The sequence below is a fragment of the Engraulis encrasicolus genome, chromosome 5 (genome assembly GCF_034702125.1).
Source record: "Engraulis encrasicolus isolate BLACKSEA-1 chromosome 5, IST_EnEncr_1.0, whole genome shotgun sequence".
Taxonomy (NCBI): Eukaryota; Metazoa; Chordata; class Actinopteri; order Clupeiformes; family Engraulidae; genus Engraulis; species Engraulis encrasicolus.
In genome coordinates this window covers 30625169-30641096 of record NC_085861.1, presented here as the reverse complement: position 1 = coordinate 30641096, position 15928 = coordinate 30625169, and the positions used below count along the sequence as shown (strand labels likewise).

At 44.0% G+C, this 15928-nt stretch overlaps 1 protein-coding gene across 4 annotated transcripts in view; it reads left to right on the top strand.

Annotated features, from left to right (window-relative positions):
* inpp5b (inositol polyphosphate-5-phosphatase B) overlaps nucleotides 1-15928 on the top strand; it is a 54595-nt gene that overhangs the window by 17140 nt on the left and 21527 nt on the right. For all 4 annotated transcript variants that reach the window (XM_063199088.1, XM_063199089.1, XM_063199090.1 and 1 more), the window contains 5 exons: nucleotides 8746-8922; nucleotides 12048-12149; nucleotides 12507-12621; nucleotides 13227-13343; nucleotides 13852-14039. In XM_063199088.1, coding sequence (XP_063055158.1) covers nucleotides 8746-8922; nucleotides 12048-12149; nucleotides 12507-12621; nucleotides 13227-13343; nucleotides 13852-14039 — 699 coding nt within the window. The remainder of the gene's footprint in view (nucleotides 1-8745; nucleotides 8923-12047; nucleotides 12150-12506; nucleotides 12622-13226; nucleotides 13344-13851; nucleotides 14040-15928) is intronic.

Here is a 15928-nt window from a genome sequence, read left to right as displayed (position 1 = left end):
AAGAGAGAGATTCCCCACGCTAGGGTCATTTTTAATAGCTCTCCCCTTTCCCCTTTCACATGTGTTCCTTCCCCACTAGAGGAGAGTAGTCTAATTTAAAAAAGGGATGTTTTTGGATCAATAACAAAGGGAAGGCAGCGGGAAATAGGCTACATTTTAAAAACCATGGGAGTGGAGCAGATGACGAGGTGACTCGTTTCGATACAATTGATGGTGAGGCAGGTGTTTAGAATTTTGGTACAGGGTATTTTTGTCATCTATTGCTAGGCCTATCTGTAAATTTGTAACTTATGAATTATGCCAACTGCAGAATAATTTAGTGCGCACGTAACCAGAAGCGCCTCTATCAGGTGCATGTAGTAGAACTTTTAGGGCGACAGACTTGACAACCAAATGCGATAGAACTGACGACTGGCTCTTGGCTTGACAACCAAATGCGATAGAACTAACGACTGGCTTTTGGCCATAGCAACCTGCAGTTTAGAATTAGTAACGGCAGTTCGCCTAACTTAGTCGCACGTTTGACGCCTGACAGGTTATAGGGAGTTAGTTGCAACCCCATCAGCCAATCAGAAAAGAGGATTCAGTTGCGTATGCAGATAAATGTGGATATTTTTTTCTCCTGGTTGCATTGTTTTGGCCTTCCGTTTCCACGTAGCAGATATTTAAAATCCAGATATAAAAAAGCAGGAGAAAAAAAATTCCGGTATCCCATTTAGAGGGGTAAAATTCATTGTTACAATGAGCATTTGTTACAATGGAGGATTTATTTTTATCCACATGTTGCGTTTACACCTAAACAGGAGAAAAAAATGACCCTGCTAAAAAATATCCTGCTACGTGGAAACAGCACCTGTGTCTCTTGACGTGGCCTGTCTGTGATGCTGGTTTGTTCAGAAATTGATGCAGTACTGTTTATAGCTGCTTGGCTTTGTGGTGACGTCAAGGTCGCCATCCATCATCCGTCATGACCCATTTGTGTTGCCGTACGCCGTTTGTCCTTCACCCACTCCTATTGTAGTTTTGACAGAAGACACTTTATGTAAGGGAAAGCAGGACTGAAGGGTCTCAGGCATGGTGCCTGAAATTAAACATGGACAGTAGGCTGCATTTTAACCTTTGTTAGTCATTAATTATGAATTAGCAGGGGTGGAAAGTAACTAATTACATGTACTCAAATTACTGTAATTAAGTACTTTTATGAGTAACTTTTTTTTTTTAATAGTTTTTAAAATGTGTTATTTTACTCTTACTCAAATTACATTTTGGCCCAAGTAGTTTTACTTAATTACATTTGAACCTGCCTTGAGTACTGAGTAAATTCTGATAGGTAGAGAAAAATGAAATTAAGGAAATTAAGGAACCTGTGCGTATTTATCATTTCACATTAGAGTGTGGCTCGGGCCGTTTTTTTCTGTCCGAGCCCGGCCCTCAGCCGACAGAAAAGTGATCAACCCCGACCCGAGCCCGAGACTAATGAAAATGTTTGTGTCCGAACCCGTCCGAAGCCCGAGACCACTGTAATAACAACAGAACCTGTGCGCAAGCAAGATTTTCTATGTGGGCTCCTCCATACTCAAAATACCACGTGATAAACAGCCAGGATAGGCAAAGACGTTAGGATGAGGCAGTAGCCTAATTTAGTTACGCACGCATAGTAAGTATAAACACACACACACACACACACACACACACACACACACACACACACACACACACACACACACTTGACAGCGCACCTTATGTTCCTTTCGGTTAGACCAGAGATGTTGGGTGCGGTGATCAAATGCATGGGAGGGGCGTGAGAGGATAAGACAGGCGAAAACTAACGAATACGTTTTGGATGCAGTCAGCGCGGCTATGGAACATTTGTTACGTTACTGTTAGTGCAAATAAATCCACGCGAGCCCCGTGAAGATGCCGCTCCTTGTCGTTAAGAAGGATGGGCTATAAGTTCACCCCGAAGAACAGTAGCCTGTTCGGCCCTCCAAGAGAATGTCATTTCCCCTGATGTCCATGCGGTCAATATAAAATCAGGAAAGGTTGCACGCGCATAGTTACAACTGTACAGTAAAAGTGACAAGAATTAAGAACCTACGTGAAGGACATGAAATGTCACAGAGGACAAAATAGTAACAGGAAACCTCTTCGTCCCTACCTTAGGCAACTCCACGTAGCGTGTGCATCTTCTTAAATCCATATTATGCTCCTTGCTACACCATGCTGGAAATGTAATCCTTGGCGAGCAATGCAGTGACAAACGTCATTTTATGTTCAACATTTAAGACAGAATCGAAGAAGGCATGCTAAAACATGGCCTACACTAGGCCTACAACAAAAGACCACGCGTTCACTGACAACTGTTGATTTGGCGCTTATTAAAAAAGCAAGTTGACTCGGCATTCCTGCTCGGCTGACTGGGAGTGAGCGTCCATGTTGCCGCTGGTAACTGGTGGCGTGCATACAGCCAATAATAATCCTCACACGAGTAGCCTACCAACATTTATTCATTTATGCATATTCAATTACTTATTTTTTAATCACAAAACTGCCGTTTGCATGAACTGAAATGTTTCCTCTGGTTGCTTACACTTTTCACAATGTCTGTTTGCTTCAAGCCCGAGTCCGACCCGAGTCCGACAGATATTCTATTTTTTTGTCCGAGTCCGGCCCGCCCCGTCGGGTTCCGACCCGGCCCGTCGGGCTTCGGTCTGGTTGCCATTCTCTGTTTCACATACAGTAAATGATCTATTTTGGACTAATCCATTGCATTATCCAGCGCCCATCGGTATCATGTCACTGGTTTGACAGCCCAATAGTCGGCAATGGGCAGACCCTGTGCCTGCTTATTATTTTGATTCTGCTCAAAATTCCATGACCAAGTCAGTCTGGCAAACATTGGTATTTGAAGTTCATATCCGTCTCATTTTTGAAGACAATATAAGTTTAGTATTTAAACTTCCCCACTGCAAAATAAGCCAGAGGCAAGAGTGGCCTGATTGATCGTTTCAACCATAATGAGGCATTTGATACACGTAGATGCAGGTTGAAGGCCCTCTGAGAATACGGTGCTCAGGGCCAGGTCAACGCTCGCAAGGTTTTGTAGTCACGATAGCCAGGTTATTGGAAGATGACTGGTGCAGAAATAGACAGAGGTCATGGAGGGCGCTATTCAAGAAGAAAAATTGAATTTCTCGATAGAAAAGCTAACTGAAAGCAACTAAGTAACTTTTACTCAAATTACATTTTCAAAGAGGTAATTTTACTTTTACTCTGAGTAGATTTTTAAAGAGGTAATTTTACTTTTACTCTGAGTAGATTTCAAAACAAGTAATGATACTTTTACTCAATTACATTTTTTCTGTACTCTTTCCACCTCTGTTAATTAGTAATTATGAAACTCATAATAACCTAACATAAGAACTAATCTTGTAATGCTATATGTATGGGGCCGCACTTGGCATGCACTTTAAGTATGCACTTAATGCATCTCTGTATTTTAATGTCTTTTTTTGGCATCTTTTTAATTTGTTATTATGGTAAAAATTGTTAATTTCAAGCATAGAATAAAGTCTGGCTTTGTCTCTTGTTGGATTATTATTTGCGTCCACTTGGAGCAACTACATAAAATGAGCACTGCGGTCACCATTGTTGAAGTGTTGAAGGATTGTGCAGAAGAGCTGAAGGATGTCTTCACAGACATCTTTAACATCTCTCTGGAGCAAGCAGTCATCCCATCACTTTTCAAAGCTGCTACCATCATACCCGTGCCGAAGAAATCATCACCATCATGCTTCAATGACTACCGTCCTGTAGCACTGACGCCCATAATCATGAAGTGCTTCGAACGGCTAGTCCTGTCACACATCAAAGCCACCCTACCCCCCACCCTGGACCCCTACCAGTTCGCATACCGAGCCAAGCGATCCACGGAGGATGCAATCTGCTCTGCCCTCCATCCAGCCCTCACCCACTTGGACAATAAAGACTCATATGTGAGAATGCTGTTCATTGACTTCAGTTCAGCATTCAATACCATAATACCACAACAACTCATCAGAAAACTGACAAACTAGGTTTCCGCCCCCTCCCTCTGCAACTGGCTGCTGGACTTCCTGATGCAGAGACCACAAGCAGTACGGGTAGGGAATAACACCTCAAGCACCCTGACCCTGAGCACGGGGGCTCCGCAAGGTTGTGTTCTCAGCCCCCTGCTGTTCACGCTGCTGACACATGACTGCACAACGACCCACAGCACTAACCATCTAGTGAAGTTTGATACAACAGCGGATGATACAACACTGGTGGGCCTCATCACTAAGGGCGATGAGACCCACTACAGAGAAGAAGTAGACCTGCTGGCCAGATGGTGCAAAGACAACAACCTCCTGCTGAATGTCAACAAGACCAAGGAGATTGTTGTCAACTTTCAGAGGGTCCAAAAACAACTGCCACCACTGACCATCGACGGTGATGCTGTGGAGAGAGTGAGCAGCACCAAGTTCCTTGGAGTGCACATCAGCGACGACCTCTCTTGGACCACCAACACAACATCACTGGCGAAGAAGGCCCATCAGCGTCTCTACTTCTTGCGCAAACTAAAGAAGGCAAGTGCTAAACCCTCCATCATGACAACATTCTACAGAGGAACCATAGAGAGCGTCGTGTCCAGCTGCATCACAGTGTGGGGAGGAAGCTGCACGGAGAAAAACAGGAAGACACTCCAGCGTGTTGTGAACACAGCGAAGAAGATCATTGGAGTACCACTCCCCTCCCTGCAGGACATTTACACCGCACGCCTCACCCGAAAAGCACTGATGATCATCAAAGACACAAGCCACCCTGCACACAAACTGTTCAGCCCTCTGGAAAGAGGTACAGGCGCCTCCGTTCCCGTACCACCAGGCTTGCAAGCAGCACGATGCATCAAGCAATCAAGATACTGAACACTCAACCCACTCTCCCTTCACTGTCAGCCTCTAGCCAGCCAGGCCACTGACAACGCTCCCCCCCCTCATCCCCACCACCATATCTGCGACTGAACATTCCACCTGCACTACTACATCTGTGACTGAACTTTCAACCTGCACTAACTCAAAACATGCACACACACACACACACACACACACACACACACACACACACACACACACACACACACACACACACCACACACACACACACACACACACACACACACACACACACACACACACAAGCACACTGCACTTTCTGCACAAAACCCAAACATACACACACTGACACACAACTCATACTCACACACATACACACACACACACACACACATACACAGGTACACACACAACACAGACGCACACCGCACTTTCTACCTGCACTAAACACACACACACACACACACACACACACACACACACACACACACACACACACACACACACACACACACACACACACACACACACACACACACACACACGCATACAAACACACACACACACACACACACACATACTGCTGCTGGTGTATTTAAATAAAACCTTTTTTAATTATTTATTTTCTTCAAATGCTACTATTACTATGTCAGAACGATAAAGGACTTTTAGAAAAAGCACAACAAAATACCTCCTCTTAATGTATGTTCTCTACAAGTCTTCTGTTGTCCAGTCTTGCACTTTAAATGTCTGTATGAGCAATGTCTACGTCCATACTGTCTATGTCCATGTATGAGTACTGTCTATGTCTATACTGTCTATGTCCTTATTAGTCTATGTCTGCATGGGAGAGCAAGAAACGCAATTTCAAATTCTTTGTATGACCAGTGCATGTAAAGAAATTGACAATAAACTTGACTTGAACTTGAACCATTCATGTCCCTCTGCGTGAAGAAAGCGGAGCTGACAGGAGTAGAAGTATCCGGAAGCTGTGTGAGAGTGAGATTGGGAGGGCTGCACCAGAAATCCTAGAGTTTCCAATAGAGCTGGACGGTATACCGTTAAAGAAACACGATCTCGGTTTCACCTACACAAAGTTCTCTTTTTCATGAGACGTTTTTGTTGTTGTTGTTGTTGTTGTTCATACTAGGCTATGTGCGTGAACTTCGTACTTCGTGTCACACTTCATTTCAACTCTGCTATATAAGTCCACTGTCGCTTTACTACTAGGCAGTCCCTCCAGTTTTTCGCGATTCAGCGATCGCGTGGATTCATGCAAATTCAATGATATTCCGCATAATTTCACGATGCCAAATAATTCCTGTAAAGCCGCATTTTTCCCGCAAATTTTCCCCTTTGTCCCTGTTAGGATGTGAATTCTCTTCCCCTCTTCACCACTCCGTTTGTGAATGCGCACGGACAGCATTGGCAACAGCAAGCGCATAAAGTGACTCTCTCTCTCTCTCTCTCTCTCTCTCTCTCTCTCTCTCTCTCTCTCTCTCTCTCTCTCTCTCTCTCTCTCTCTCTCTCTCTCTCTCTCTCTCTTTCTGGGGTGCGCAAACGGAGCACTCGCATTCGTTGACACACACACATAGACGCACACGCATACAATACTGATTCTGGACTTGAGCATGGCTAAAATGAACTTTGTTGTGTCGGGTTTTGTTGGGGGGAAGGTTTGGAACTTAAGGGGAAAAAAGTTTGGACAGTTTTGGTCGTCGCGGGCGACGCCATTAACCACGAGGTTATTTCATATAGCGCATTTCATGTTCCACACACTTTGCCGTTAAAACAGTCCCTCCATAACATCCACAGCATCTAGCGAGGCGCCTGCTAGCATGTTCCACTACCCAACGCACCACAGTTTCCCCGCCAGTCCACTCATTCACTCAGCACAAACTTTCAGCATCAGTCCACTCACCAGTCCACTGCACACACCAGCTCCGCCTCCATCCATCTACAGCGAAAGCGCTTCCGCTGGGAGAGCGCATCTTTTCTGTCATATTCAACTGTCAATCAAACCCTCATGCAGTTTGCGATCGATATTGTTTGTTATTTTTGCCATTTAGTTCTTTCTTTGTATTTTTGGTTATGGTATTATGACATGTCATTGGTGGGGGTGTAAAATATGTTGGCCTATTTTGATATTGTTTTGGCCAATTTTAATTCTGTAGCCTAAATCCCAGAAAGGGGCGCAAAATCTTTGCAAAAAATGAGAAAATGCCGCCACAAAATCAGACATTTTGACCGCAAAAATCACAAAATCCCAGTGCAAAATCCTGGAGGGACTGACTAGGGAATGTCAACACAATTTAAGATGTTGATTGAAGCAATATTGGTTAATCGCGCTAAAGAAGCAGGTGAGAGTGAAGCATAATGAAGAACCCATATGGCATGGATGAATCATGATGAACATTTCAATTAACTTAGCCTACATTTGATCTCACAAAGTTAAATAAAAGGCTATTCTAATAGGCTACAACAGTTCGCAAGCGCAACATGCCGGACCTAGTGATCAGTGTTGCCAGGTGTAGAACAAGAACTAAGCAATTAGTGTTGCCAGGTGTAGAACGAGAAATAACCGTTTTGGGCTGTCTTGGGGGGAAAAAAGCCAAAAATAGCTGCTTATAATAATTTATTAACCCTTTTTCCTTGAAAGGGAACTTAAAGTGTTGGGTAGGGAAATATAAACTATAAATTATAGAAAATATTATTGAAATGAAAAAGTGATAATAGAAATGGAGATTAATTTAAATTCATAATTTTATCTCATATTTAAATAAAATTTCAGGTTTTTTTGTCCGAAAGATTTGGGGGGAAATCGCCGCTTTTCCTTTTCCAAAAACCGTGATGGCAATTTTCATCAAGAAAACCGTGATACACATTTTTTTCAAAACCGCCCAGCCCTAGTTTCCAATCAGTACTCCTGGCCTGTACTGTGTCTAAGCAGTACCCCACCCATCTTGTTGGTCTACTACTGATTGCGCTGAGGGTTCTCAAAACACGCACACGCACACACACACGCACACACATACACATACATATACACACACACACACTTAGAAACAGAAACACACAAACACTCCTGTGAATGCTGTCTTTTCTCTGCTTTCTCAGTTTCTTCTCTTTCTGTTCTCTTTCACACATAAATAATAACTTTGAACTCTGTGAGTGACTGTAAAATTAGATTCTCAACTAAGCTCTAGCTGCAGGGGTTGGCAAGCACAGACATGTAAGTGTGGGTATGAGTGTGTACAGTATGTGCATGTGTCGAGCAAGCAAAAAAGTTACCCATGTCTGAAAGAGCAATGTAGACAGACCTACCCTAGATAGATAAACAGATGTGAATGTACTTCATTGATCTTACACAGCAAAGAGTGTAGTTGCCCAATGGTTACAGTGACACACAGAGACAATAACATGATGAAAAAGAGTATTACCCCAGACATTAGAAAACCATGTGTAACATATAAGCAGCAATAAAAAAAGTTTTCAGTTTAAGCTTAACAAATAAGCTGCTTTGGCTGTGGTGCTGTCAGAGACAGTATATTGTGTTAGAAGTAATAAAATCTTTGGTGCCGTATAGATATCGGCGGCACAGTGAGTGAGCCAGTCGATCACAGAGGTCATAACATGGCGAAGACAAGAGCACGACCTAGACATAAAGCAATATACAACATGGAAAATGCAAAAGAAAGTAAATCATAGTAGACATTGTCTCTGTGGTGCTGCATAGAAATAAGCTGCAGTTCCGGATGAGGCAGAGCGAGCCGATCGATCCTGTACTTCAGTATCTGATTTCCCTGCTGTCTCTGTGTGTGTGGGCTTGCAGGGTGGCCAGGGTGATGTTTCCCGAGGACCGGAACGAGCTGCCACCTCCGACCATCCAGACCTACAGCTCCAACAAGGCACAGATGCTGTCCATGCCCCAGTTCGGTCTCCGTGACAACCTCATCCGCTGCGAGCTCCAGAAGAGCGAGGCCTCCTACACCAACCTGCACAACTTCAGGTGAACGCAGCACGGCAGACTAAGTGTTAACCGTTGCTGACATTGATAGTGACGGGTGGAAGTGCATGGTAAAACAGAAATCGCTGGAAACTTTTGTAGTATGTCATTATTTCGTTTCCAAAATCTGCCAGCCATTTGAATTGTTTTAGAGGTGGGCTTGGATCGATTTTTAAAAAAAATCTAGATGCCAGTTATCTCACTAGAATCATGAAATTAATCTACATTAAAATGGCTTATTCAGAGTGTGCGTGTTACGTCAGTAATGACTAAAAGAACATCTTTGGGAGCATTTTTCCAAGCCAGGGGAGGCATTAGACCCAGCACTGCTGAATCCGCCCATAATGCTTCTCTTCATTCGTATTCATGATCTGAAGGTTGTTCCCTGGGGAGGCTACCGGTCGAGGCGGCTGGGTAGTAAGGGAACGATTGGATGAGAGCTGTCCAGTCGTCTCAAACCAGAACTGAGTGCGGTCCTCCCACTCTTCTAATTGCGTCACGTCAAAGAGCCTCCAGACCATGAATAAGAACGAAGACAAGACAAGACGAGTGAACCTGATGAAGCAATAGCGAAACGCGTTGTTCACCAAATAAACTGCCAGCAAAGAGACCAGTGTGCGGTGATTCATCCTTCATTTACTTGGATTACTCTTACTGCACATCACCAGCACCTGGACAGTGGTTGTGCACAGGGACGTTACTTTGAAGAATGAAGTCGTCTCAAACTAGAACTGAGTGCGGTCCTCCCGCTCATCTTATTGCGTCAGGTCAAAGAGCCTCTAGACCATGAATAAGAATGAAGACGAGTTTATGGGCTGGTCATCCCAGGCTACAGCAGACCAGGGCCTCCTTTCCTGTTTCCAAATTGCTGTCTGCTTGAGAAAGCTGTTTTACTTTGATAATTCAGAAAGTCAGAGAATGCGCGCACATCGGTGGCACAGGTGCCGGACCAAACGCAAGACAACCGAAAAGAAAATAAAAGTCCGCAACACTGCCAAACGCTCCCAAACATCCAATGGCAGGACGTTTCGGACTAACCGTCCTTCATCAGAGTGTAACGGCGGTTAGTCGGAAACGTCGTGCCATTGGATGTTTGGGAGCGTTTGGCAGTGTTGCGGACCTTTATTTTCTTTTCGGTTACTTTGATAATTGAAAAAAAAACCAAAACATGAATGGATCATCGCAATATTTTTTCTGTTGAATATGTTAAGTTCTTCAAAATGAATTTGGCATACGGTATGCTTTGCAACTGTGGCAAGCAAGATTTCAAATAAACAGGTACTCTGGGAACTACACTGTTTGTGTTCCATGGCAATGCGTGAGGTGTTTGGTGGTTGTGAAATGTTTATCAATCCTTATATTAAAAAAAGCTGTCGCATAACACCTAGCATTATGGAGATTAATGTTCACAGCATGCAGACACACTGTTCATGTTTAGTGCTAAAGCGAGATGTGGAGAAGCGACTGGAGGAAAGGGTAGTTGCCTCAGAATGCGTCTGAATGTGTATGTGTCTGTTGGATGCGGTGGGGACGTGCCCAGGGCATCATAACTTTCACACCCAGCTCCCAATCCAACTTTGAGAATATATTAACGGCAGCATTTTCTTCATCACCCAATAATAATCTCACATCAACACAGCACGTTAACGCAGATAACGATAAGTATTTTAAAAACTCTTGGTTAGTCCCCTATTTCCATCCCTTGCCACCACACTTTATAATGTACTAATGTAAGACCAGGCCCCAGTCAAGTCAGGAATGGATCAGTCCTAGTCCTACTATTCATGTAAACCAGGCAAGGTTGTTCACTTGATGTCAGAAATGCAAACTTATTCAAACATCAGCATCCACTGTCAACTGTATAATGTTCACTTGCAAACAGAGGAAGAAGTCTGTACAAGTAGTATGCTTCCTTACAAAAGCATTGGCGTGAGCACGAGGCTTATCGTTTTTTCTTAGCTTTTCTTTGGTCCCCCTTCCTTTCCCTTGTGTTTTTCTTTTGTTTCTCTTCCTGTTTGGTGTGTGTGTGTGTGTGTGTGTGTGTGTGTGTGTGTGTGTGTGTGTGTGTGTGTGTGTGTGTGTGTGTGTCTGTGTGTGTGTGTGTGTGTGTGTGTGTGTGTGTGTGTGTGTGTGTGTGTGTGTGTGTGTCAATGTGTGTGTCTTAGCTCTATACAGTTCAAAATTACTACTAGCTCCACAGCGCTGTGCCAGCCACTTAAATCATGCACCAGCATGTGGCAGTTCCCTAATTTCCATCCCTTGGCACCACACCTGCAAACACAATGGCTGGCTGTCTCAAGAGCAATCAAACTGATTTTGATGTGAAACTATTTTTTAGACATGCGTTTGTTGTTGGTATGATAAGTATTTTAATTGAATGCTATCGTTATCGTTGTTGGTTTTTAAAGTATTTTGAATATTTTAATTGGATGCTATTGTGGTAAACGGAGTGTAATAGGTTTGGGCAAAATGGCAGGCTTTTTCTCTCCACCAAGCGTGTGTGGTTGAGAAGGGAGTGCACATGAGAGCAAAGTAGGACGCGAGCCAGGATGCCTGTGGTTAGACGTAGAGATGACACCCAGCATGACTGAACGTCTGTCAGCAAGTTAAACTTCTGCCTCTCTCTCTCTCTCTCTCTCTCTCTCTCTCTCTCTCTCTCTCTCTCTCTCTCTCTCTCTCTCTCTCTCTCTCTCTCTCTCTCTCTCTCTCTCTCTATCTCTCTCTCTCATACAAACATATCCGACATACAAACCTGATTGGCTTACTGAACTTGAACAGGCAAAGTGCCCCATGTTGGTTTTCCTTCTTTTCCTCTTATCTTTGTCATCGTTTTGGTTTGCATAATGTGCCTGCCTGCTGTGCAGTGTTTGCGTGCTGACTATCTGCAGAATAACATCCCCATTTTATGTCTTCTTCTGCCCTCTGCTGGCGAAGCATAAGAAATGCATATACGCAGAACGACACACTGGCAATATGTTTGAAGGTCTGGACAAGGTTGTACAGATGCGCTTGGCTTCGCAATGCCCAGATGTACTAAAAAAAAGGTGGAAGGAGTGAAGTGCAGTGATGAAAAATGATACTTTGAAAAAAACATATAAATGAGATATTAACTCGTGATCTGCCCACAGCTTCTTTTTGGGAACTTATAATGTGAATGGTCAGACCCCCAAGGAGAGGTTAGGACCATGGCTGTCCTCAACACCTGACCCCCCAGATGTTTACTTTGTCGGGTGAGTTAACACCCCCTCGTCTGCATGCATGGAGATGATGAATTCAGTTCATCAGTAATGCATTATCAGTCACTTAATGTATCAGCTCAAAGTGCTGCATTTGTTGTGGAGAGTATGCGTATGAACAACAGGAGGGATGGATGGTGTATTACTGTTACAATATGATCTTGTTGATCTTTTTGCTTACTGCTCTCTCCTATACTCCAATCAGTAATTTGGTTGTAGTGTTAAAAATTATTGAATAGTCTTTTACAGATGGTTAAAAATAGGAGAAGCTTACAAGTCGTAAGACCAATTGCTGTGGTGTGTAAATGTGCAATAGAGATGAACTGACTTGACATGGTACTGGTTGCATAGTTTCCAGGAGCTGGACCTGAGCAAGGAGGCCTTTATCTTCAACGACACGCCAAAGGAATCGGAGTGGATCAACGCTGTCATTGAGGGACTCCACTCGGATGCCAAGTACGCCTTTGTAAGAATAAAACAACACCACACACATGCACATGTCTTTCTCCGTCTCTCACTCACTCACTCTCTCTCTCTCTCACACACGAGTCGGATCAATTTGTGGTGTCAGAAATACGTATATCAGCATCTCCAATAATACTGGACTTTCTTTCTCTCTCTCTCTCTCTCTCTCTCTCTCTCTCTCTCTCTCTCTCTCTCTCTCTCTCTCTCTCTCTCTCTCTCTCTCTCTCTCTCTCTCTCTCTCTCTCTCTTTCTCTCTCTGTCACACACACACACACACACAGTAAGGTTTCTATTCATGTAGGTGAAAGTGCATTCAGTTGGGTAATGTTCAGTTCAGGCTGGAAACTGGAGTAAGCTGGTGTTAGGACAAGCCTGTCTGTGTTTGACAGGTAAATACGAACTAGTATGCAGTCACGGCTCTGAGTTTCGATTGAAAGCCTGGCGTTGAGGGGAAACGAAATGGAAGAAGAATTCAGTGCTAGCGCGCCAGGTGACGTTAATGAGTTGACCACTTGGAGCTCAGCTGGCTGAATGAGATTTTCCATTGCGAGTAAACAACTCGTCTCCTATGTATGACGTGTCACCTGTGTCCCCTCCTGTGTGCAGGTGAAGCACGTGCGTCTGGTGGGCATCATGCTGTTGTGCTTCGTCAAGACGGAGCACGCCGAGCACATCCAGGAGGTGGAGGCTGAGACCGTGGGCACTGGCATTATGGGAAGGATGGTGAGTGGCCAATGGGAGATGAGGAGGAGTGTGTGTGACACTATTACAGTGGGGACCCATGCAAGCGAATGTACGAAGGCGAAATCCACCATTCCTTTCTATGAGGCAAGAAAACTGGATTGAATCAAAGAGGAGGGAATTGAAAAAGTGGAGATGAGATTAATCTAATGCAAATAAGGCGAGTAGACAAGAAATAAACAGCACAAATGTTCTGATCAATTTGGTTTGCTCCGACCTGTTGACATTTCACATGTCAAAGTGGAACACTGAATTTTGCTTCGCTTCCATGTGTCCCTGCTGTTACCATGAAGATGAGGGTTAAAGGCATAAGCGTTTCAGTCATAACAAGTCTTCAGAGGAGCTAAACCCAGTACTGAATCAATGCTTAAGTTTGAGTAAATGCAGAGTTTCCTCCTCTCATTTCTGTTTCCCTGTACTGTAATTGGGCTTGGTGTTCATTTCAGCCATTTTAACAACATGCTGTAACGTTCCATGCACTGTTGTCCAGGGCAACAAAGGGGGTGTGGCCATCCGTTTCCGCTTCCACAACTCGGACATCTGCGTGGTGAACTCCCACCTGGCGGCGCACATTGAGGAGTACGAGCGGCGTAACCAGGACTACCGAGAGATCTGCTCACGCATGCAGTTCCACCAGCAGGACCCGGACCTGCCCCCGCTCACCATACTCAAGCACAGGTGAAGAAACACACACACACACACACACACACACACACACACACACACACACACACACACACACACACACACACACACACACACACACACACACACACACACACACACACACACACACACACACACACACACACACACACATACACACACACACACACACACACACACACACACACTTAACAGCCACTGCACAGGACATGATGTATTTGTGTCAAAAAATACACTAGAAATATTCAGAGGTAAACAAAACTCAAGCACAGGTGAAGAACGGTCCTCAGTGCAGACACTCATTCAATAGCCACTTCATGGTAAATTTATTTTTGTCAATGTTCCAACAAATTTCAGAGGTATCAAAAATTCGGTTCAGAGGAAAAAAAAAAACCTTGACACAGTTTCCCTCGCAACGCAGGTGACCTCATCAATTTTCTGGTCTATCTCTTAACTCCTTACAGACCGCTGATTCATAGAGGGTTTGATCAAATTTGTGGCAGGGTCATTGCTTTATGAATATGAGATTGACACCCGGCCAATGTTCCCTCTAATTTTTTTGTGCCTGAGCAAATGCACTGTATCACTGAGCAGAGCCGATGACCCCAGTGAGCCGGTCAAACCTAGCCTGGCTCTCGCGCCGTCCCTTAGTGCTTCGTGCATCTTCGTTACACCTAGGATGAATATCCATCTGCGTGAGAACCAGGTTAGGTCGAACTGCGTAGGCTACATTTGTAAGATGTTGGAAAGAAAGTATCTTTACAGCAGCCCAATTGCCCAGAATGTTGAATTTCTGTTTAAAAGGATGAATAATTTAATAGGCTAGGCCTATGTAACAGATTTAAAAGACTAAAATATTGTGCTTAAATTAGGCCAACATGAAGTAAAAGTATGCACTGTCACTGGGTTTTATGGACCTTCTTATCAGTAGGCTAGTAGTTCGTTTCAGGCATATTAATTAGTTCATATGTTTTCAAGACATTTCCACTGCCTGGACAAGCACTTTCATCAACACAATTTTGACTCATTTAAATCAATTGGAGTTGGAGCAACTCTTTGGCAGAAAACAGCACGCACTTCCAATGATTCCAATAGCGTGAGAGATGTTGCCACTCGCAAAGCTATGACAGGCATCCATTAAAATCGGTCCAAATGCTCGACACCGTTATCAACATTCATATCAGATTCACGATCGAGCTCTAGGAGATTCATGAGCAAGAACTTGTCTTCTATCCATTATACAGAGATAGATTTAGGCTTCTTAACACAACCGAACGCCGTAGATTGGGCTGCGAGTGAGCTGTTACAACGGTGTCTGGTCACTGAATGTTTCAAAGATTCTACTGACGGCATTCAAAGGGCTCTGTCTGATCGCTATTAAAAAAGCAGCTGGAGGCGCAATGCTGATTGTAAGCAGAAATCCGCGTCTAGTGTGATCGCTTAAACTGCTGTAAGATATGTTTTATTTCGATTGGATGTTATGAAGCTACAATGAGTGGAAATTTCGGCCAACAATCAACTGCGTCTCCACACAAATTTGCCGCCTTGTTTTACCTGTGCTGCATGGATTTGCTCTGCGCGGAGAACGTGAGAGCAGTGCGCGATTGCGCAGTCGCGCAGCTTAGAGGGAACATTGCACCCGGCTAACTTAAATACATTAAAGCTGGTGGACTGTGTGAGTTTCCATCCCAAGCCTGCAACCATCTCTCCACTTTGCAACTGTTCTCTAAGGCAAGAAGTCCATTTTATGTGTGAACCTCTTTTAAAGCAACACACTGCAATCCACACCACACACACCGCAACGACCACTTCCGTTGTTCCACTGCCCTAACCACCACACCACAAAATAGTTTAGTTCAGACAGGACATACCTCACAAAAAAATTTGAGTGGCAAGTTTAA